Below are 23,432 nucleotides of genomic sequence, written 5' to 3' on the forward strand. Positions count from 1 at the left end.
ATGTACCTTTATGATTCAAGCCTTTGGGGATCTTCATGTACCATTGAGCCAAGTGAGAAGAAGAAGCAGAAGGTAAGTCATGGGCCTATACTGTCATTGTAATGAGGATCTATTAAGATACCTAAATATGAGCTCTTGTATAGCATGACATTACTTAAGTTATAGATAGGCTATGGATATATTGAATTAACCTTTAATAATGTGGTTGGGATCTGTTATAACACGTTCATGAAATGCTTATATATTATGGATATGTCATCAAGGTAAATCATTACCCAAGTGGTACAGTTCTCCTGCAACAGGGTGACCAAATTACGATCCTACATCTGTAATGTCAGATACTTATATGTCAGAATACAGCAAGTGACATAGCGGCTAGCCCACGTCATTATTTACGACTGAGATACATTGCATGTCAAATGGTTTCCAGAGTAGCACTCTGTTTCATTGAGAAAAACACACCTTGGTCAATAAGAGGCTTCATTTAAATATATTTCATTTTAATTTACAGCCATTGCATCCCGTGAGCATTTTCTATGAATGTCATACACTGCAACATGAAAACGTAGGCACATTTACAGTATAAAAAGCACCACGTTTTTATTCACAGTGTCATGGAAAACAATATACGCTACATTCTTAGGGCATAGTTTTCTTAACAGAACTATTATCCTGAGCACTGTTCACCATTGAAGATAACCTTTAACTCCATAACAATCCCTTTAAATGTATTTCCCCTAGATGTTCATGCTGTTGGGACCTGAATCGAGCTGGCTTGCTAACCTTGTGAATTACTACTGTGAATTACTTCTTCGAGTTATTACTAATATGCAATAGGAATCCCTGTATAATGTGAAAGCTTTAGCCTAAAATTTTATGTGATCTACTCAATAAATTAAGAATTTATTCATTAGTGAAATTAATGTGTAAATTAATAATTTGAAGGACATACTAGTGTGTCATTCATTTCATTGTCTCCGATTCTGGCAACAGAGGCGACATGCCCATTAAAACTGAGGTGGCATTTCATTGTTTATTTTAACACAAAATTCATGAAAAGATGTGGATGAAGCCTCTGTCATTTCTGGAAACATTCAAGTTCTTCCTTCACCTGGCCTTTCCTTCTCCTTCTGATCTCATATTTCTGTCTTTCTCTGTCTTTCTGTCTGTCTGTCTGTCTGTTACGGCTTGGAGGAGGGGTCACCAGCCTTTCATCCCAGACCGTCTCCCAGCTCCCCGAAAGCTCTATAGGTGGGAGGACAAGTCTGGCAGTAATTCCATATCTGGTTCAGCATTTATTCTCTTTATTGAGAAAAGCAGTTGCTTGCTTTCTAACTTCGGACAACATTGGGAACATCAACGGCCTTGTGCTTGTCGGTGGCTTTGCTGTCCTCTGGCTGTGCTGGCTTTCTGATCTGCCGGGGGCTTCCTGTTGCCTTCCTGGAGGGCTGGGGACTGAATAAAATAGGTACTTTATTAATCAATTTGGCTAGCACAGACTTCGACTTCTACCTTTTTAATAACACCCATAGACACACATGTTGAGAAGTTACAGGGTCCGCCACAGCGCAGCGCCCTTGGATGGAGGGGATTTGGGGGCTAAAGGAAAACTCCATCCTAAAACTATCTTTTGGTATTTGGTTCATTAGTCCGTTGTTGATATGGTCCCAAAATGTTTTGCATGTCAGCAATCAAGTTTTCAAGATATGTGACTTTCAAAATACAGAAATCTTGCCTGAATTATGCATTTTGCATCCTCTGATGCTGCATTTGCATCCTCTGATGCTGCGTTTGCATCCTCTGATGCTGCGTTTGCATCCTCTGATGTTGCGTTTGCATCCTCTGATGCTGCGTTTGCATCCTCTGATGCTGCGTTTGCATCCTCTGATGCTGCGTTTGCATCCTCTGATGCTGCGTTTGCATCCTCTGATGCTGCGTTTGCATCCTCTGATGCTGCGTTTACATCCTCTGATGCTGCATTTACATCCTCTGATGCTGTGTTTACATCCTCTGATGCTAAATGCATAATTCAGGCCAGATTTCTCAATTTTGAACGTTACATATCTTGAAAAGTTGATTGCTGACATGCAAAACATTTTGGGACTAAATCAACAACGGACTAATGAAACAAATACCAAAAGATAGTTATTGGGTGGAGTTGTCCTTTAAGTACCTTGCTGAAGGGCACAATGGCAGTGGTTCATACCTGGAGGAGCCGCCCATCTTGCGGTGGAGCAGGGGGCTCCTGGAGCACTTGGGTTTGGCTGGGGTCTGCAGGGAGTCCTGTGTCTTCAGGGACCTCAGGCTGAGGAGGCCGCAGTAGTAGTTACACTGGTGCTGAGAGACAAACTGCTCAAACACATTGGGGTTCTCTGTGATCGTGAGACTTTGGTACCTGGAATAATAACAACAGATTCAATGTTACAGATGAGTAAAGGAACAGTTTGTTGACAGAGCTTCGTGCCAGATTTGGTTATTACAGTATTTGTAATTGTAATTGTAAATGGTCTATGTAGTCATGAATATCTCTAGAACACAATGTTCAGAAAATACAACAGAATAAATTATAGGCCTACCAACCCTTTCGATTTGATGGAAATTCCAACGTTTGTGATCTTGAAGTCAACACCTGCAGCAAAATCACAATTACAGTTCATTTCACCTGTTCTGTTATTCAGCCAAAGCATTGTCCTGATAGAGTTAGTCATCCGAGACTATGGACACTGTACCTTCCATCCGAGTGAGCATCAGGTTTCCATTGGTCCACTGGAGGATCCAGTGCTGCAGAGTACAACACTTCAGTGCCGCCTCTGAGCCAGTTCTCATGACCAGCCGGCCCGTAGCGTCCATCAGACAGTACCTCAGATAGACCCCCTTCAGATCAGACTCCACCGTGGCATGGGGAATTGTGTTGGCAGGCCGATACATATGGTGGACTGGGATCACTCTGTGTAACCAAGAACATACACACACTGTGGTATGACAGAAGACTAAACAAAGAGGTGAAATAATATGAAAAAACATTGTTTTTATGTGCAAGTTTCGTATCATTTTGATGATCTCACTCACTCCAGCACTTCTCCAAAGGTTCCTATCACCCTACATTCCGCAGCAAAGATCTTGCAGTATTCACGAGCAATGTTCTGAAGTCTACATTCCTTTATGGAAAGAAGATTGCATTCATGATCAGACAGAAAAAACTTTAATTGGGTTAGGGATCAGAGCTTTGACTAAATGTTTTTTGATTTCTTTCATAACATCAATAATATCATTACATTGGCCCAATTTCCATTGATTCTCATTAAACATTTACTTTATGTTAAAGAAGTAAAACCCTTCACCTGTTGGGTGATTGCCAGGTTTCTCTCGACCAGGTTGCTCTCCTCCTTGACTCCGTAGTAGGCGATGGGGCTCTTCACCTTAATGTAACATGTGGTCCCAGACTCAAACACTGGCTCCAGCCCATAGATGACCTTCACTCTGCAGGCCTTGTGGGAGCAGCCCTCTCCTATATGGGCCTCCTCCATCATGATACGCCCAAAGAACTTACTTCCCCAGACACCAGAGTCAGCCAGGCCCTTGGTGAACAGTAGTGGACTCATCTCTATCTCCTCTCCCACTGTAGAGAGGAAAGATAGTAACATCATCAAATATAATGCACTGGAAGTGGTATTATGAGGCTGCATCGTGAGCCACCTGATCCTGCAAGCTTCCATGAATGGCTAGTTGAACGGCGCTAACCATTCATGTAAGCTTGGGGATCAGGTGCCTCGCAAGGCAAATGATGGGGTGTGACCGGACAGTGTTGAACACCAATTACATCCTAACAAATAATAGACAAATGTAATCTTACCTTCTTGATCCTCACGCAGAAACATGCCAGAGAGTACTGCAAAAAAGACAGAGTAGAAAGAATAAGAGCTTGTGAGATGCTAAGTGTTTATATATTCCTGCTACCAGTCACTTTTCAGCCCAGTTTATGCATATCCACCTATCACGCCTACACTGACTTGCTTGCACACTCACACACCCACACTAACACCCACACACACTCATGTACACAAACTACTCCAGTATTCCTGCACATTGTAAATGTGGTACTGGCATTGACCCTGTATATAACTTACATTCTATTTATTTTGCTTCCTCTCTTATTTCTTATTTCTCCAGTTTTTTTGTTATACTATTTGACATTGAATACTGCACTGTTGGGAAGGGCTTGCAAGTTTAGCATTTCGCTGTACTTGTGCATGTGACAAATAAAACTTGAAAGATATAGGAGATAAAACACGCCAGAGAGTACTGCAAAAAATTGATTCTAGTCGACAGAATGAGAGATAAGAGATATAAAGATATAGGAGATAACACACGCTAGAGTACTGCAAAAAATAGATTCTAGTCGACAGAATGAGAGATAAGAGATATAAAGGTATAGGAGATAACGTGTTGAAACAACTTCAGAGATTGAACTGAGACACTAGTGTACATACTGTCAACACTCAGTAGGAAGTCTGTTGTGTCTGTCCCGTATTCATTAGTGATGGTGCAGCCATAAACTCCACAGTCTCTGCTGGACGTCTGGACAATAGCCAACGCTACCTGAGTCTCATCTCCTGCACTGGGAAACACACAGGAGTCAGGGATGGACAGAACAGCAAAATAAACAGAGTTTCAGAAAGCTCTAACTAGAATTTCTCAGCCACATGGTGTCTCTACAACACCTTTACATTGTTGCCATCAGGAAAACCGTCTTTGATCGTGATTATTTTATTGTTGAATCCCTTTTATAAACACTATTTTCCAAATTTTGGCTACAGCATTTCACGTCAAGGCAGCCTGCATGGAGGACTCACCTTCTCTTAACCTCAGCGATCTCCACCTCATCCCTGATCCACTTAATTGTGGAGTCACTAAGAACGTTGAAGAACTGGCACCACAGCTTCAGATGTCCTGCCGCATCTGAGAAGGGCTCTCCTCTAATCTTCCTGATGACCTGAGGAGCTGGAGAGAGAGGGGGGAGATAAAGAGAGGAGGGGAGAGAGAGATTAGTGCCAGTAAGAGAGGGACTCCCGACAGACAGGCACAACTAGGTAAAGACTAGGTAAAGATAAACACTTTCTTATGTTTCAGCTTCCTAACTTAAAGTAATATGGATACTATTTCATTTAAGCCTCCATGTAATCCCACCTGGCAAGTAGCTGGCCTCATAGAAATAGAATGAATAGAACAAGCATCCCCAGTCAAATGGCCAGGTTTAGAGGTTGTAAGCCAGTTCTATTAATTCTATATCTATAACTGACGATCCATCTCGTGACAATGTCAAAGCAAACAGAGGAAGCACGAAGGCTCTCGATAGCACTCCCTACTGGAGGTTAGCCAAAGAAACTACACTGACTCCAATGGTTAATTTAGTTGAATAAGACTAGCTACTCTCTAAAAGTATGCCAACATCAGCCACCCCTTTTTTAAACTTTTTTTTGTACACTAAGCTGATATATCTTGAAAGGAGTTTACCTTTGAATGGGTTATGCTTGTCCTTCTCAGCTGGTTTCTCCTCAGTCTTGGTAGTGCCGGTTGTCTCCAGGGCAGGTTCCTGGCTCTGTTTGAGGGTCTCTGGTGTTGGAGCCAGCTTCCTCCTACTGAGCAGTGGGGAGCGTCTCTCTGTTGGAGGGGTGCGCTGGCCATTGGGGGGCTGCAGCAGGGGCGACCTGCGGGACAGCCCAGGGGACATGGGAGAGGAGGACTCTGGGCATAGCCTGGAGCTCATCCTGAGGACCTCCTCTCTCTGGGGGCTCTGGGTGTCAATCTGTGAAGCAACAGCTCCAGGGTCCTCTCCTTTGGGTTTCGGGATTAAGATTTTGCGTCTAGCGCCGGAGGCCAGTTCCTTTGGTGTGGCTGAGGGCATGGGGGACACACTGTCTGATCCCTTCAGCAGGCCAGTACTGCTTTCAGTGACTGAGACAGATGTTGAAGAGTCTGGCTTTGAATATTCCTCAACTTTCACCTCCTTGGATGAAGAGCTTTTGCTATCCAACGGAATGGTGGGAACAGGTACTGACCCTTGTGTCTCACTACTTGGGGAACCGTTGGTATCAAACCTTCGTACAGTCTGAGGACCAGGCTGAGGAGCATCAGGTTTGCATGCTTCACTCCAACCTAAAATCATATCAGTATCTGGTGAAGAGTCTCTCTGTTTTTCACTGACAGGTTGCAATGTTGTGGTTGCAATGTTGTTTGTAAATCCTGTATTTTTTGTAGAAAAACGTTGGTTCTCAGTGGCACTAGGAAGTGAGCTAGAATCTGTGGATCGCTCCGAAAGGGGAGAAGCACACCTTTGGTCTCTGCCATGTTGACTGCTGGACACTGGAGGCAGTGAGTGTGAAGAATCCATCCCTTTGACTGTATTTTCTAGTGTTTGTTGTTTCTCTGCAGGAAAGGTAACAGATGAGATGGATGGAGGAGGAACTGTAGTGTCCAAGGGCTTCTGCTCAGGAGTAACAAGAGAAGACTCTTTTTGACCATCCTTATTCGCAGCCAAACTAATATCAGCATTATGATCCAAAAGATGCTCCTGCTCTGTATCCATGACACTTTCAATGTCCATTACTATACATACAGGAGGATTACTGTTCTCTAAAGTGCCATCCATGTCTACAATAGAGATAGGAGGAATAACAAAAGCTTTAGGTGAGGCTTCAGTCATAGGAGTAACTATGGGTGTCTCAACTCGTTCTGGTTCAGAGGTATTAAATCTATATTCTACATTTGAAACTGAAATAGAACTGACAGACATATTGGTTTCCTTCTTACAAGTGTCTTTCTCAGGTTCCTGCCTGTACTCTGTCTCATCCATCCTCAACTCTGGACTTTGCATTCTCACATCCTGTATGTCAGTTGATGGGGGACATTTAGGTTGTTGGTCTGTGTTTAGACTTTGTATAAGGGGCATTGAAATGGTAGCTACTGAAATAAGTGCCACTGAAATGGGTGCATCTGAAATGGGTGACACTGGACTTACTTCTGTAGGGGCACTTTTCTCCATTTGTGACCTTAGAATCTCGGCAATAGACATGACTTTGGCTACAGGTGTTGGGGCTTTTGGTTGTTGCTCTGAGAGGTTTGTGTTTGGGACACTTGTTGTTGTGTCAGCCGTCTGTGATGTGTCTGGAATAATAGGCTGAAAGCAGGGATTTAGAGAAAGAGCTTGGCATTCTGCTGTCTTCAACACAGGTATACTCTTCTCATCCCATACAGACACTGCTATACTTTCGACGCTTTTCTTTTCAGGTGCTTTCGTAAGTCTTTCAATTTCACCTTCCTGAACTTTGCTAACTTTATAAACAGTTTCCATGTCAACTCTTCTCTCATAACTGCCTCCCTGTGCATGTAACTCAGCCAAATTGTTACCCTGTACTTTAACGTCAACTTGTATTTCTGTCTCACCAACGGTTTTTATAGCTATCTCAACTTGGCCTTGCTGGCCTACTGAGGAAACACTACACCCCAAGGTTTTCTCACCAACACCCGGGCTTTCCAGGGGTGACTTTAGTGGCTCTGTAAAAGGTAATGTATGGCTCTCATTTGATCCCCTGGAATGATCCTGTGTGCCCTGCGTCATTTTGTCAGAGGCCGATTGGCTCGGAGGATTGTGCAAAGTAGGAGATTGTTTATTGTCATTTGCTGTGACTTCTCTGTCCGATGACGATGGAGAACTTTGTCGTGGCGAAGGTGATTGTCCGTCCAGCTTTCTCCGGATGGTTAGTATTACAGGTTCTTGCCCGACAGGTGTTCCCTTCCACTCTCTCTCTGTCTGTCTGTGGTTCTGTGTAACCTTGAGGCACAATAAAAGCAGAGACAGATTTACATTCTGTAAATACTTTGCTGCAGTCATATCCATGACACATAAACACACATCATTGTTATATACACATCAAAAATAAAAGCATGGCCTCCCGGGTGGCGCAGTGGTTAAGGGTGCTGTACTGCAGCGTCAGCTGTGCCACTAGGGATCCTAGGTTCGCGCCCAGACTCTGTCGTAACCGACGGGGAGGTCTGTGCGGCAACGCACAATTGGCCTAGCGTCGTTAGGGAGGGCTTGGCCGGTAGGGATATCCTTGTCTTATTGCGCACCAACGACTCCTGTGCCGGCGCAATGCACGCTAACCAAGGGTGCACGGTGTTTCCTCCGACACATTAGTGCGGCTGGCTTCGGGGTTGGATGCGCGCTGTGTTAAGAAGCAGTGCGGCTTGGTTGGTTTGTGTATCGGAGGACGCATGAATTTCAACCTTTGTCTCTCCAGAGCCCGCACGGGAGTTGTAGCGATGAGACAAGATAGTAGCTACTAAAAACAATTGGATACCATGAAAAAGGGGTAAAAATAAATATATAAAATAAAAGATTTAACTTTGGTGACATTCCACATCCACAATGTGCAAAGCTCTGTCGACTGCAGATCTGTTTACTAGTTTAAAAAAATGTCAGTATGTATTTAAAAGTATTCATACTTTTTGCGGGTACCATTATCAACGGCCCATTATCAACAACCATCACTCCTGTGTTCCAATGGCACGTTGTGTTAGCTAATCCAAGTTTATCATTTTAAAAGGCTAATTGATCCATTAGAAAACCCTTTTGCAATTATGTTAGCACAGCTGAAAACTTTTGTTCTGATTAAAGAAGCAGTAAAACTGGCCTTCTTTAGACTTGTTGAGTATCTGGAGCATCAGCATTTGTGGGTTCGATTACAGGATCAAAATGGCCAGAAACAAAGACTTTCTTCTGAAACTCGTAAGTCTATTCTTGTTCTGAGAAATGAAGTCTATTCCATGCGAGAAATTACCAAGAAACTGAAGATGTCATACAATGCTGTGTACTACTCCCTTCACAGAACAGCGCAAACTGGCTCTAATCAGAATAGAAAGAGGAGTGGGGGGCCCCGGTGCACAACTGAGCAAGAGGACAAGTACATTAGAGTGTCTAGTTTGAGAAACAGACACCTCACAAGTCCTCAACTGCCAACTTCATGAAATAGTACCCGCAAAAAAACAGTCTCAACGTCAACAGTGACAAGGCGACTCCGGGATATTGGCCTTCTAGGCAGAGTTCCTCTGTCCTCTGTCTGTGTTCTTTTGCCCATCTTAATCTTTTATTTTTATTGGCCAGTCTGATATATACGTTTTTTCTTTGCAACTTTGCCTAGAAGACCAGCATCACGGAGTGACCCCGAACATTTGTACAGTAGTGTATATACAGTGCCTTGCGAAAGTATTCGGCCCCCTTGAACTTTGCGACCTTTTGCCACATTTCAGGCTTCAAACATAAAGATATAAAACTGTATTTTTTTTGTGAAGAATCAACAACAAGTGGGACACAATCATGAAGTGGAACGACATTTATTGGATATTTCAAACTTTTTTAACAAATCAAAAACTGAAAAATTGGGCGTGCAAAATTATTCAGCCCCTTTACTTTCAGTGCAGCAAACTCTCTCCAGAAGTTCAGTGAGGATCTCTGAATGATCCAATGTTGACCTAAATGACTAATGATGATAAATACAATCCACCTGTGTGTAATCAAGTCTCCGTATAAATGCACCTGCACTGTGATAGTCTCAGAGGTCCGTTAAAAGCGCAGAGAGCATCATGAAGAACAAGGAACACACCAGGCAGGTCCGAGATACTGTTGTGAAGAAGTTTAAAGCCGGATTTGGATACAAAAAGATTTCCCAAGCTTTAAACATCCCAAGGAGCACTGTGCAAGCGATAATATTGAAATGGAAGGAGTATCAGACCACTGCAAATCTACCAAGACCTGGCCGTCCCTCTAAACTTTCAGCTCATACAAGGAGAAGACTGATCAGAGATGCAGCCAAGAGGCCCATGATCACTCTGGATGAACTGCAGAGATCTACAGCTGAGGTGGGAGACTCTGTCCATAGGACAACAATCAGTCATATATTGCACAAATCTGGCCTTTATGGAAGAGTGGCAAGACAAAAGCCATTTCTTAAAGATATCCATAAAAAGTGTTGTTTAAAGTTTGCCACAAGCCACCTGGGAGACATGGGAGACATGTGGAAGAAGGTGCTCTGGTCAGATGAAACCAAAATTGAACTTTTTGGCAACAATGCAAAACGTTATGTTTGGCGTAAAAGCAACACAGCTCATCACCGTGAACACACCATCCCCACTGTCAAACATGGTGGTGGCAGCATCATGGTTTGCGCCTGCTTTTCTTCAGCAGGGACAGGGAAGATGGTTAAAATTGATGGGAAGATGGATGGAGCCAAATACAGGACCATTCTGGAAGAAAACCTGATGGAGTCTGCAAAAGACCTGAGACTGGGACGGAGATTTGTCTTCCAACAAGACAATGATCCAAAACATAAAGCAAAATCTACAATGGAATGGTTCAAAAAAAAACATATCCAGGTGTTAGAATGGCCAAGTCAAAGTCCAGACCTGAATCCAATCGAGAATCTGTGGAAAGAACTGAAAACTGCTGTTCACAAATGCTCTCCATCCAACCTCACTGAGCTCGAGCTGTTTTGCAAGGAGGAATGGGAAAAAATGTCAGTCTCTCGATGTGCAAAACTGATAGCGACTTACAGCTGTAATCGCAGCAAAAGGTGGCGCTACAAAGTATTAACTTAAGGGGGCTGAATAATTTAGCACGCCCAATTTTTCCGTTTTTGATTTGTTAAAAGAGTTTGAAATATCCAATAAATGTCGTTCCACTTCATGATTGTGTCCCACTTGTTGTTGATTCTTCACAAAAAAATAGTTTTATATCTTTATGTTTGAAGCCTGAAATGTGGCAAAAGGTCGCAAAGTTCAAGGGGGCCGAATACTTTCGCAAGGCACTGTATATGGACACCCCTTCAAATGAGTGGATTTGACTATTTTAGCCACACCCATTGCTGACAGGTGTATAGAATTGAGCACACAGCCATGCAATCTCCATAGACAAACATTGGCAGTAGAATGACCTTACTGAAGAGCTCAATGACTTTCAACATGGAACCATCATAGGATGCCACCTTTTCAACAAGTCAGTTCGACAAATGTGTGCCCTGCTAGAGATGCCCAGGTCAACTGTAAGTGCTGTTACTGTGAAGTGAAAACGTCTAGAAGCAACAACGGCTCAGCCTTGAAGTGGTAGGCCACACAAACTCACAGAACGGGACCACCGAGTGCTGAAGCGTGTAGTGCGTAAAAATGGTCTGTCCTCGGGTGCAACACTCACTACCGAGTTCCAAACTCTCTCTGGAAGCAACGTCAGCACAATAACTGTTCGTCGGGAACTTTCTGAAATGGGTTTCCATGGCTGAGCACAAGCCTAGATCACCATGCGCAATGCCAAGCGTCGGCTGGAGTGGTGTAAAGCTCGCTGCCATTGGACACTGGAGCAGTGGAAACTCGTTCTCTGAAATCATGAATCATGCTTCACCATCTGTCAGTCCGACGGACAAATCTAGGTGTGACGGATGCCAGGAGAATGCTACCTGTCTGAATGCTTAGTGCCAATTGTAATGTTTGGTGGAGGAGGAATAATGGTCTGGGGCTGTTTTTCATGGTTTGGGCTAGGCCCCTTAGTTCCAGTGAATGGAAATCTTAACGCTACAGCATAGATTGACATTCTAGATTCTGTGCTTCCAACTTTGTGGCAACAGTTTTGGGAAGGCCCCTTCCTGTTTCAGCATGACAATACCCCGTGCACAAAGCGAGGTCCATACAGAAATGGTTTGTAGAGATCGGTGTGGAAGAACATGACTGGCCTGCACACAGCCCTGACCTCAACCCAATCGAACACATTTGGGATGAATTGGAAAGCCGACAGCGAGCCAGCCCTAATCACCCAAGACAGGTGCCTGATCACACTAATGCTCTTGTAGATTAATGGACGCAAGTCCCCGCAGCAATATTCCAACATCTAGTGGAAAGCCTTCCCAGAAGAGTGCAGCAGCAAAGGGTGGACCAACTCCATACTAATGCCCATGATTTTGGAACAAGCAGGTGTCCACATACTTTTGGTCATGTAATGTATCTAACGAATGAATCTTGTTTTCAATTTTGAGCTCGCTCTTGTGTTAAGTTCTGAGTGCTCAGACATATTTACTAACTGGAACCTGGTCAATTGATGAAGCAATCCTGTTTTCCAGTTATAACTCTGTTACTATCTCACAAACTGTTCTTGACTTGACAGCTATGGCTTGTAGTCAAATCACTAAAATTCACACAGGTTCAACCCCTCAGATAGAAATATTTGATTACTGTCTAATAGTGCTACTGGGGTGTAGCGTTGTTAAGCTGCACTCATTTGATTATTAGATGATTATTAATTAACTTAATATGTCCTTTGATGAGCCATGGAGATGAACAATACCCTCACAAACACAGTGCAGTCCCACAGTACAGGACGAGGTAGTCTAATGTTTCGACCAGTTGCAGAGTGCATGTGGATCTGTTGTGAGATTGACTCCTGGTCTGAGCTCATGTTCCTTTAGTCTTAGATAAACATAACAGTAAGAGATATGTAACTCATTTGAAATAAGCACCAGATCTAATTGGTCAGCTGAAATTAGCACCAGAGGGATTGGCTCCGGTGTGACTTATGTGTCACTCCATCAGTGAATGAGATAAGTCCAGAGTTACTGAAAGGACCATTCACATTGCTTCTACTTTGATTTCAATATCACAGAACTAAAATATGGTGTTGTGTGAAATAAAAATGCATTGCCTTTGAAGAATCAACTGACAAATTATATTGAAATGGGGAGTACATGAACATTTATAATGACAAGTACAGAAGGGAGAGTATGTTCTTAGGTTCACATTGTACAAAAATCTATTGTAGGCCTACTTTGGTTTCATTGAAACAAGAAAGTGCTTTATAACCTGTCTCTCTCTCACACACAGTGTTCACAGTATGACAGTGGACTAAGCACAGACAGACATGGAACATTGAATATTTTTAGGTTTAGTGGGGAGACAATGTAATTTGGATCATTCAAAGGGGTGCTTGATGGAACAGAGTGGACAGAAGTCTGTCTCAGCGCTATTTTCACAGTACTTTGTTTCCATATCTTCCTTTTCTTGGGTTCAGTAGAAGATGCAGTGTTTCAAAAAGCCCAAATAGTAGGAAATCATAAATGTCTTCTTTAGAGAGAAAAAATAATCAATGCCTAAAATGATTTACACCTCTTTGGATGAGAGACAAAAACGACATAATCTTCCTCTCTGGTTGGCATGGCTGCGACCAACAGTGTAACTAAAAGACGAGGATAACAGTGCAGCTCAACTCTCAAGGATAGCAAAAATATTACCCATCATGCTGTCTGCCTCTATGTCTGGACAAATCCAAAACCTTTTAAGGCATCATTGCTGTACCATCTGTTCCATTGTGCTTTTCACTCTCATGCTATGTGTTTTCCACCACCAAGACCATTCACAGTCGCCTTAAAGCCCCACACTGTCACACAAGCTAAGATTGTTGACCTTCCAAAATCCTTATTGCACAAATCATACGCACAAAAGAAGTCTTGAGGTACTCTGTGATTTCTATATTCATGTTTTCAGCCATTCGATATGTAGCAGTAGTAATATACCTGCTGTCCGTGCCAGCACATGCATCATTACACATACGTCTTGTCACACAGAGAGGGGCATACTTGTAAAGTCTAATAATAGCCCTGTGGGTGCTTGTGTTACTGATCTGATCTGGCTGGTGTGTTTTGGAAATGTTAGGCGCTCCATGAGCTCATAGGGACAGGGCAGAGACACTCACCTCTCCACCCAGCTGCGCAGGCAGCCGAGACAAAGACACATTCTTTAGGCACGTGCTTGTTTCCTCCACAGACAGCTGATCTCCTGACTGTTCACACAGACGCTGAGGCAAGGCAGAGACAGCCTCGCTGCTCTTACAGGGTGATGTTAGTACTGACTCCACTGATTCCCCAGCAACTTCAACTGCAGTTCCAGTTCCATGGATGGAATAAGTATCTGAGTTTAGCACCTCAAGCACTGATGCTGAACCCTTCCCCGGGCATTCAGTTTGACCTTTTAGGGGAGTAGTGGTGCTGTTTAGGTGTTCCAGGACAGAAGGCTTATCGTCTACCTCCATGTCTGTTACGTTGCTTTGATGGGTTTTAATGTCCTCCGGTGTGTTTCTCAACACCTGTGGAATTGTTACTGAAGGACTTGCTTGTGGTTGTGGTGTGACGGAGGAACTTGGTTGTGGTTGTAAATTCGGTGAAGGACTTGTTTGACGTGGTTGTAATTTCAATGAAGGACTTGGTTGACGTGGTTGTGGTTGTAGTTGTAGTTTCGCAGAACGAGGATCAGGTTGTGGTTGTGGTGTTACTGAGCGACCTGGTTGTAGTTTTACTGAAGGACTTGATTGGTGTGGTTGTAGTGTTCCAGAAGGAGGATCTGGTTGTGGTTGTGGTGTTACTGAGGGACCTAGTTGTGATTTTACTGATAGGCTTGATTGACGTGGTTGTGGTTGTAGTTTTGCAGAAGGAAGATTTGGTTGTGGCTGTGGTTTTGCTGAAGGGCTTGGTTGTGGTTGTGACGTCACAGAAGGAGGACTTGGTTGATGTGGTTGTGATTGTGATTTCGCTGAAAGAGGACTTGGTTGTGGTTGTATTTTAGCTGAAGGACTTGGTTGTGGTTTTAGTTTAGCTGAAGGACTTGGTTGTGGTTGTATTTTAGCTGAAGGACTTGGTTGTGGTTTTAGTTTAGCTGAAGGACTTGAGGTGACAGGAGGAACTGTACTCTGACTCCCCATAATATTGTTATTTCCAACATTTTGGGTCACCTGAGCCACTGCAGCATTCTGACTCTTATTCCCTGAGATGGTTTCCCCTGTAGAGAGGAGCCCAGTAGAAGGAGACATGATGCTAGGCTCTCCGTTGTGTGGTGGTGTTTGTACAGGTACTTTCTCCTTCACTTGGACCTTCACTTCTTCCATTACTGACACAGTGTTGTTCAGTGGGGCTCTCTCAGACTTATTCATGTATTTTACACTCTCTGTCTTTGAGGCTGAAGTTTCAACAGCCCTCTCCACTTCCAGGGCCTCTTCTGATGACCCCAGTGAGTGTGAGGACTCAACCAGACAGGGTGTCACACTGACCTCTCCTTCTTCACTCATCCCTCTCTCCTCAGGCTTCTTCCCTGCTTGGCTATCAGCCGTCATCCCACTATCCTCTCCATTGGAGATCTTTATTGTCTTCTTGGCCAGTGATGCTTTTGGTGTGTGTGGAGCAAAAGACTTCTGCACTGAATCGTAAACATACGTCCGGCCTTTGTTGCTCCTATTTTCTGTAATGGCTGCCTGTCCATTGACATTGGAAGACCCAGCCCTGTTAGATTCCCGTTTTTCTTCTCCCACCACAGGTGTGTCCTGTAGCCTGGCCTCTGCCTCCCCAGCATGAACCTGAGTGCTCTCCTCAACCACTTCATCCTCCATAAAGCTGGGGGCACTGAGGCTGGGGTCCATGGGGGACCGTCGCTTCCTCTGGGACCGATCTGGACTGATGGTCCTCAGTGTTTCCTGCCGACTACCAGGAGACCCGTGGTTATCCTTGTCCCACGGCTTGGGCTCCTCCAGCTCTCTGCGTGTGTTTCCGGCCTTCAGTTTGATCTTGGCGAAGTACTGCTGGTGGATCTTGTATTCGCTCATCGTCCCCACCTCAAGGACTCCAGAGCAGGACACAATGCCTTTGTTGTTCCTGGCTGACGCCTGGTAGATGGCTGCATCCTCCACAGTGCAACTGTAAAGAAAACAAATCATAGATACTTGTATTATACAGTTTTTTAAATAATATTTGTGTGCATCAATACAAACCAAACTGACATCAATATGATAATGTTTAACATCTTCAATACAAATGACAATTATGATCTTGATACATACTTGTAAATGTGCAGTGAATGGTTTTGTCCATTGTGGGAAATGTTGTATTTAGGTAGTCCACAGTATCTGTCCAATTGCAAATTATCTTTATACCATGTCACTTCTGGAGCGGGGTGACCTGGAGTCAAATTGAAACAGAGAAACAGTTATAGAGACTACATTTCACACTTACTGTAAAATATTCAGATAGATAATACTGGTTAGCAAGTACAACAACAAAGTATGTAGGCTATTACAAACAACGTATTGCGCCCACTCACACACCAGGGGAGAGTTTACCTGACACCTCACAGGTGAACTTGATGCTACAGGTTTCAGATACGGCTCTTGACTTTAATGTCGTCTCAAAGGATGGCTGGGTCTCCTCCGTTAAATGCGCCATAACACAATGTAGTGTGCTCCTGCATAACACACTTAGTTACATTTTCAAATGTAAACAAATGTCTCTCACCTGGGACAAAGCTATTTTCAAAATATGTAATCATCTATGCAGGCAATGGAAGACAGACAAAATATATGGAATATAAAATGCAATAATTTGTCAAATATATAAAGACATTTTTATCAACACATTCAACCCTACATACTGTAAGGTAATGTGATTCCATATCCTAGTGATTTGATATCCATGGATTGTCTTGCTTTCCATAAGAATTGCAGAGGTCAAAATGAGTGTTATGTAGTTTGTGATGCAATATCTGATGCAATCCAATATCACTATAATCAAATATCAGCGAACATACTTCACCAAGCACACATCGTTCCATCTCAATGTCATGACGGTGAGACAACACAAGCCAGGCTAAAGGAAAGCTAAAAGATAGCAAGTGCTGGTGTTAGTTGAAATGAATTTCATGAAACAAATACATGACAGTACCTTGATGGCCTGTACTGAGAATAGCTGTGACTGGAGTAGCTATACAGAGAGGATGCAAATAGAAGCAGCTTATCAGGCACAGTGTATAGGTGTTCTGGCATGAATGAAGATGGACTAAGAAGTGTTCTTACATAAACTATCACCAATTGTCATGCTTTTAATTGGTTATCAAATATGCCCTTAATTGGTTATTACATTTAATTGGTTATCAAATTCACATCAAATTCCCATCTTTTAGTCCATATGAAATTCATTTTACAGTAATGAGACATACAGTTGAAGTCGGAAGTTTATATACACCTAGGTTGGAGTCATTAAAACTCATTTTTCAACCACTCCACAAATTTCTTGTTAACAAACTATAGTTTTGGCAAATCGGTTAGGACATCTACTTTGTGCATGACACAAGTAATTTTTCCAACAATTGTTTACAGACAGATTATTTCATTTCTAATTCACTATATCACAATTCCAGTGGGTCAGAAGTTTATACACAACTAGGTTGACTGTGCCTTTAAACAGCTTGGAGAATTCCAGAAAATTATTTCATGGCTTCAGAAGCTTCTGATAGGCTAATTGACATCATTTTAGTCAATTGAGGTGTACCTGTGGATGTATTTCAAGGTCTACCTTCAAACTCAGTGCCTCTTTGCTTGACATCATGGGAAAATAAAAAGAAATCAGCCAAGACCTCAGAATTTTTTTTTGTAGACCTCCACAAGTCTGTTTCATCCTTGGGAGCAATTTCCAAACGCCTGAAGGTACCACGTTCATCTGTACAAACAATAGTGTGCAAGTATAAACACCGTGGGACCACGCAGCTGTCATACCGCTCAGAAAGGAGACACGTTCTGTCTCCAAGAGATTAATGTACTTTGGTGCGAAAAGTGCAAATCAATCGAAGAACAACAGCAAAGGACCTTGTGAAGATACTGGAGGAAACAGGTACAAAAGTATCTATATCCACAGTAAAACGAGTCCTATATCGACATAACCTGAAAGGCCACTCAGCAAGGAAGAAGCCGCTGCTCCAAAACTGCCATAAGAAAGACTACCGTTTGCAACTGCACAAAGATCATACTTTTTGGAGAAATGTGCTCTGGTCTGATAAAAGAAAAATAGAACTGTTTGGTCATAATGACCATCGTTATGTTTGGAGGAAAAAGGGGGACGCTTGCAAGCCGAAGAACACCATCCCAACCGTGAAGCATGAGGGTGGCAGCATCGCGTTGTGGGGGTGCTTTGCTGCAGGAGGGACTGGTGCACTTCACAAAATAGATGGCAATATGAAGACGGGAAATGATGTGGATAAATTGAAGCAACATCTCAAGACATCAGTCAGGAAGTTAAAGCTTGGTTGCAAATGTGTCTTCCAAATGGACAATGACCCCAAGCATACTTCCAAAGTTGTGGCAAAATGGCTTAAGGACAACAAAGTCAAGGTATTGGAGTTGCCATCTCAAAGCCCTGACCTCAATCCTATAGACAATTTGTGGGCAGAACTGAAAAAGTGTGTCCGAGCAAGGAGGCCAACAAACCTGACTCAGTTACACCAGCTCTGTCAGGGGGAATGGTCCAACAATCACCCAACTTATTGTGGGAAGGTTGTGGAAGGCTACCTGCAACATTTGACCCAAGTTAAACAATTTAAAGGCAATGCTACCAAATACTAATTGAGTGTATGTAAATTTCTGACCCACTGGGAATGTGATGAAAAAACAACAACATTTTTTTAAGCTGAAATAAATAATTCTCTCTACTATTATTCTGACATTTCACATTCTTAAAATTAAGTTGTGATCCTATCTGACCTAAAACAGAGAATTTTTAAATGTCAGGAATTGTGAAAAACGGAGTTTAAATGTATTTGGCTAACGTGTATGTAAACTTCTGACTTCAACTTTACATGCTTTCAATACAGAATGCAGGTATCGAAGGCTCAATATTGAGTGACATTAATGCCAACAAAAACTGCATTTTGTATTCAGAAATGTATTTTGAATTGAAAATTATTTAATTCTGATTCCACTTCTGTTGGAACTAATATCACTCCATTCACCATAGAGTGCAACATCTTAATTGGTGGATATGTCATGCCTGTAATCATAGCCACAAACAGAGTGTTTAAGTGTAGGTCTAGTCACTCTGTCTGGTGTTGTCATCTATTTCAGTCTCTCGGCCAGATCATTAAGATAGGGTGCTGCTAAGGCCATGGTTTATTTGAGATTGTATTTTGACTGACTATTGCCTAGTGTCTACGGTGAAACAAAATCAAACCACTGACAGTGGAAAAACACTAAGTGACGTCAGCAAGTATTACATGACGATACTATCTGTACCATTCATATTTTATTTAATTATAATTAAGAATACATGTTTTCACTTGACTTGATAGTTTTGCAGCACGCACTTGGCCATAAGTAGACATAACCAGTAGTAGGAAGATTGGATTTTCATAAACTTTTCTTCTAATTGTAGGATGCATTTTGGAAGACGGTTTGCCTTTACACAGGCTCATGCAGTGAGATGCAGTTTATTTATAAAGAGCTGAGAGCTGACCTTCATGGTCATAGCTTTTTATGAGCCGGTAGTGAGTGTTGCCTATCAGCTGGCCATTCAAACAGTCCTAAATGCAGTAAACGACACCATGGAAACCAACAATGCCTTTGATATGTGGTTGACTCATCCAGTTGCCTTAAGATGAATGCATGATAACTGGCTCTGGATGAGTGTGTCTGCTAAATGACTCAAATGTAAATGTTATGTAAATATAACTAACACAACTATCTCCAACTAACTAACCACTATGTGGTTGACTCATCCAGTTACCTTAAGATGAATGCATGATAACTGGCTCTGGATGAGTGTGTCTGCTAAATGACTCAAATGTAAATGTTATGTAAATATAACTAACACAACTATCTATAACTAACTAACACACTGAGAAATAATTTTAATCCAAGCCATCCAATCATTTTAATTTAAAAAGGCATTATAAATTCAATGATTATTGTTTTATTATTAAGACCTCATAATGCAATGATGCCGAATCAATGGTTAAACTTCACTTCAAAAGGAGAGGGATGTGGTAATAAACATATTCTAACTTTCTTGTTGCTTGTTGAGGTACAGTAATATTTCCTGTGTTGAGCTGAGGGGTTGTGTACCTGTTTTCAGGCCTGACATCAGAGAGGTAGCTGCGGCTGCTGGCTCTGCTACTCCCTATGACATCATCTCCATTGTGGGAGCTGGACCTGCCGTCCCCCGCAGAGTAGGAGCGGGTCATCAGCCTCCTGGAACTCATTCTCCAACAGATACAGTTTCTCTTTCAAACTTAAATTCCCAGGAGAAACTTCCTCAGAGAAGGCAACAGATGATGATGTACATCCACCAAAACAAATGAGGTTTTCTTCTGTGGCTCTAAATCTGGGAGATAGCAGCTGAAAGAGAGATAAAGATGACACTAAGTTATTTTTAATAACAAGATACAAAATCAAGATTATTCCCTTTTTTGGTAAATATTTATGAGCTTGAAAACATGTTTTTAAAAAAGCAAACACTTCTATTGTCTTCATCAATTGTAGTGTAATGCCTTATACTATAGAGACTGATATCAGCAACAGAGATGTTTGCTCAAAGTAATGTTGTTATGTTCAGTTGGTAACACATCCATTATATCATCATTCATCGACAAGCTATCTTCCATCAGATCTCTGAGGTAAACTCACCATTCATAGCTTTCCTTTTGTCTCTTTGTATAAGGACCCACCACTCTCTCCGACTCAAGGCACTGTGCAATTTCCAATCAAACATGAGCATGTGTACCCTGCCAAACCTATTTATAACAGGCCTACAAATAGGCACAAGAGCACATCACATTTTCCAAAACTAGCCTTCGAACCATTTTAAGTACAATACCCCACCACCACAAGGAAAACTGCCTTTGGGAAATAATCTGTAGAAAAGAGTTTTGATGATATCTGTTCCAGCATTGTGGAGGAGATAAATCCATAGGGAACCATGCTTAGTCAGAAGCCACAAGGCCATCTAAGAGTTGGTTGTCCTCCAAATGTTACGAATTGGGTTAAGCAAGTTAGGACACCACGAGTGTGTGACTTGGTTACCATTGGAAAACGTGCCCTCTAAAACAGCAGAGGGTCTTTCATGTGGCCCAATGGGTGACTGCGCTTTTTCTTCTCTTAAACAGCGTGCATGCTTAGTGTTTGATACAGCCCGTGGTGCTAAAGTATCATATGACCCTGTCAATCAGAATGATGACACCAGCCTTAAAAGTCAATTTAAAAGAGCTGTAAATTCAGGCATCCAGTCCCATCACTCCCACTTTCCAAACATAAAAGTGTTTGGTTACAATGACTGACCTTCCACAGCAACAGGCTTGTTGATCCTGCATATGACAAATATACTGGGACAAATGTGAGTCTAAATGCAATAGAACATTTTGCAATGGTTACTTCTCTGTGATATTTTTATGCTATTGATATAACATGTAAACAAGTGCTGTTCTCAGTGAGTTTTTCACAGAATTGCCGTGCAAGTTGTGGATGTCAGTTTCATCATCTGTTGGGCTGCTGTTTGGTTAAGCTGTGATGACACTGTTCGACCACCCTGGTCCTTGCCTGTGCTCTCATTGTGTTGTGATTGACACTGTTCTGTCAGACCCCCAGAGGAAAAGCAATCGGAAAAGAACAGCCTTATATAGTCCCTTCAAGATCTATAGGTGTGGATGGTACATTGCCATTTGCTCATCTAACTGACAGAGCACAATGAAAATACACACAATATCGTACATTTTGTGCAAAATGTACAACAAAAAAATCACATTTGGCCACCAGTGTCCCCTCCAAAAATGTGGTGCATGATGCCTCATTTGTGTAGCTCTAGGTCATTAGTTAGTCAATGAATGGACAACAAATTCAAAACATAATCAAAATAACTCTAAAGAAGTATATTACACTTTTCACCTTAACTTGCATTCTCTCCAGCATACCGACAACTCAACATGCATCTCAGTGCACTAGGGATTAGGGAACGTAACTGGCACTATCACTATGAATTCCCACATTTTTGAGTGAGTGACACATAAATCAAGTTCAAAGATACCAATCAAAATTCCTCCCATGTTACTCTGCATAGACAGTCATCAGATTATACATACAGTGGGAAGAACAAGTTTGATACACTGCCGATTTTGCAGGTTTTCCTACTTACAAAGCATGTAGAGGTCTGTAATGTTTATCATAGGTACACTTCAACTGTGAGAGACGGAATCTAAAACAAAAATCCAGAAAATCACATTGTATGATTTTTAAGTAATTAATTTGCATTTTATTGCATGACATAAGTATTTGATCACCTACCAACCAGTAAGAATTCCGGCTCTCACAGACCTGTTACTTTTTCTTTAAGAAGCCCTCCTGTTCTCCACTCATTACCTGTATTAACTGCACCTGTTTGAACTCGTTACCTGTATAAAAGACACCTGTCCACACACTCAATCAAACAGACTCCAACCTCTCCACAATGGCCAAGACCAGAGAGCTGTGTAAGGACATCAGGGATAAAATTGTAGACCTGCACAAGGCTGGGATGGGCTACAGGACAATTGGCAAGCAGCTTGGTGAGAAGGCAACAACTGTTGGTGCAATTATTAGAAAATGTAAGAAGTTCAAGATGACGGTCAATCACCCTCGACCTGGGGCTCCATGCAAGATCTCACCTCGTGGGGCATCAATGATCATGAGGAAGGTGAGGGATCAGCCCAGAACTACACGGCAGGACCTGGTCAATGACCTGAAGAGAGCTGGGACCACTGTCTCAAAGAAAACCATTAGTAACACACTACGTCATCATGGATTAAGATCCTGCAGCGCACACGCAAGGTACCCCTGCTCAAGCCAGCGCATGTCCACGCCCGTCTGAAGTTTGCCAATGACCATCTGGATGATCCAGAGGAGGAATGGGAGAAGGTCATGTGGTCTGAAGAGACAAAAATAGAGCTTTTTGGTCTAAACTCCACTCACCGTGTTTGGAGGAAGAAGAATGATGAGTACAACCCCAAGAACACCATCCCAACCGTGAAGCACTTAGGTGGAAATATCATTCTTTGGTAATGCTTTTCTGCAAAGGGGACAGGACGACTGCACCGTATTGAGGGGAGGATGGATGGGGCCATGTATCTCGAGATCTTGGCCAACAACCTCCTTCCCTCAGTAAGCGCGTTGAAGATGGGTCGTGGCTGGGTCTTCCAGCATGACAACGACCCGAAACACACAGCTCTCTGATCTCTCTAATTGCAAACAAAGGTTTCTCTACCAAATATTAAGTTCTGCTTTTCTGATGTATCAAATACTTATGTCATCCAATAAAATGCAAATGAATGACTTAAAAATCATACAATGTGATTTTCTGGATTTTTTTTTATTTTTAGATTCCGTCCATCACAGTTGAAGTGTACCTATGATAAAAAATGACAGACCTCTACATGCTTTGTAAGTAGGAAAACCTGCAAAATCGGCAGTGTATAAAATACTTGTTCTCCCCACTGTACATGCCTCCTGTGCTGCTATTTTAAATGACACTTTTTTACATTTCCATTGTCGTGTTTCAGTAAGTTCCAGG

General features: G+C 42.4%; 1 protein-coding gene across 3 annotated transcripts; it reads right to left on the reverse strand.

Annotated features, from left to right (window-relative positions):
* Positions 1-574: 574 nt before the first annotated feature.
* LOC109881532 (alpha-protein kinase 3) lies at positions 575-20,580 on the reverse strand. Of its 3 annotated transcripts, XM_031831279.1 has the most exons (16): positions 20,522-20,580; positions 19,961-20,233; positions 16,794-16,832; positions 16,196-16,317; positions 15,917-16,034; positions 13,787-15,773; positions 5,515-7,831; positions 4,854-5,001; positions 4,491-4,618; positions 3,854-3,889; positions 3,342-3,619; positions 3,070-3,158; positions 2,730-2,947; positions 2,581-2,629; positions 2,207-2,395; positions 575-1,455 (listed from the first exon to the last, which is right to left on the reverse strand). In XM_031831279.1, the coding sequence occupies exons 2-16, from the start codon at positions 20,095-20,097 to the stop codon at positions 1,332-1,334; spliced, it is 5,979 nt and encodes a 1,992-aa protein (XP_031687139.1). In that variant the 5' UTR covers positions 20,098-20,233; positions 20,522-20,580; the 3' UTR covers positions 575-1,331. The 3 variants fall into 3 exon arrangements, with proteins under 3 accessions (XP_031687139.1, XP_031687140.1, XP_031687141.1); XM_031831280.1 differs by lacking the exon at positions 16,794-16,832; XM_031831281.1 differs by lacking the exons at positions 575-1,455; positions 2,207-2,395; positions 2,581-2,629; ... (2 more) ...; positions 3,342-3,619; positions 3,854-3,889 and having other exon boundaries at positions 4,497-4,613.
* Between the last annotated feature and the right edge of the window lie 2,852 nt (positions 20,581-23,432).

This window comes from Oncorhynchus kisutch, linkage group LG8 (assembly GCF_002021735.2).
Source record: "Oncorhynchus kisutch isolate 150728-3 linkage group LG8, Okis_V2, whole genome shotgun sequence".
NCBI classification, from domain to species: Eukaryota; Metazoa; Chordata; class Actinopteri; order Salmoniformes; family Salmonidae; genus Oncorhynchus; species Oncorhynchus kisutch.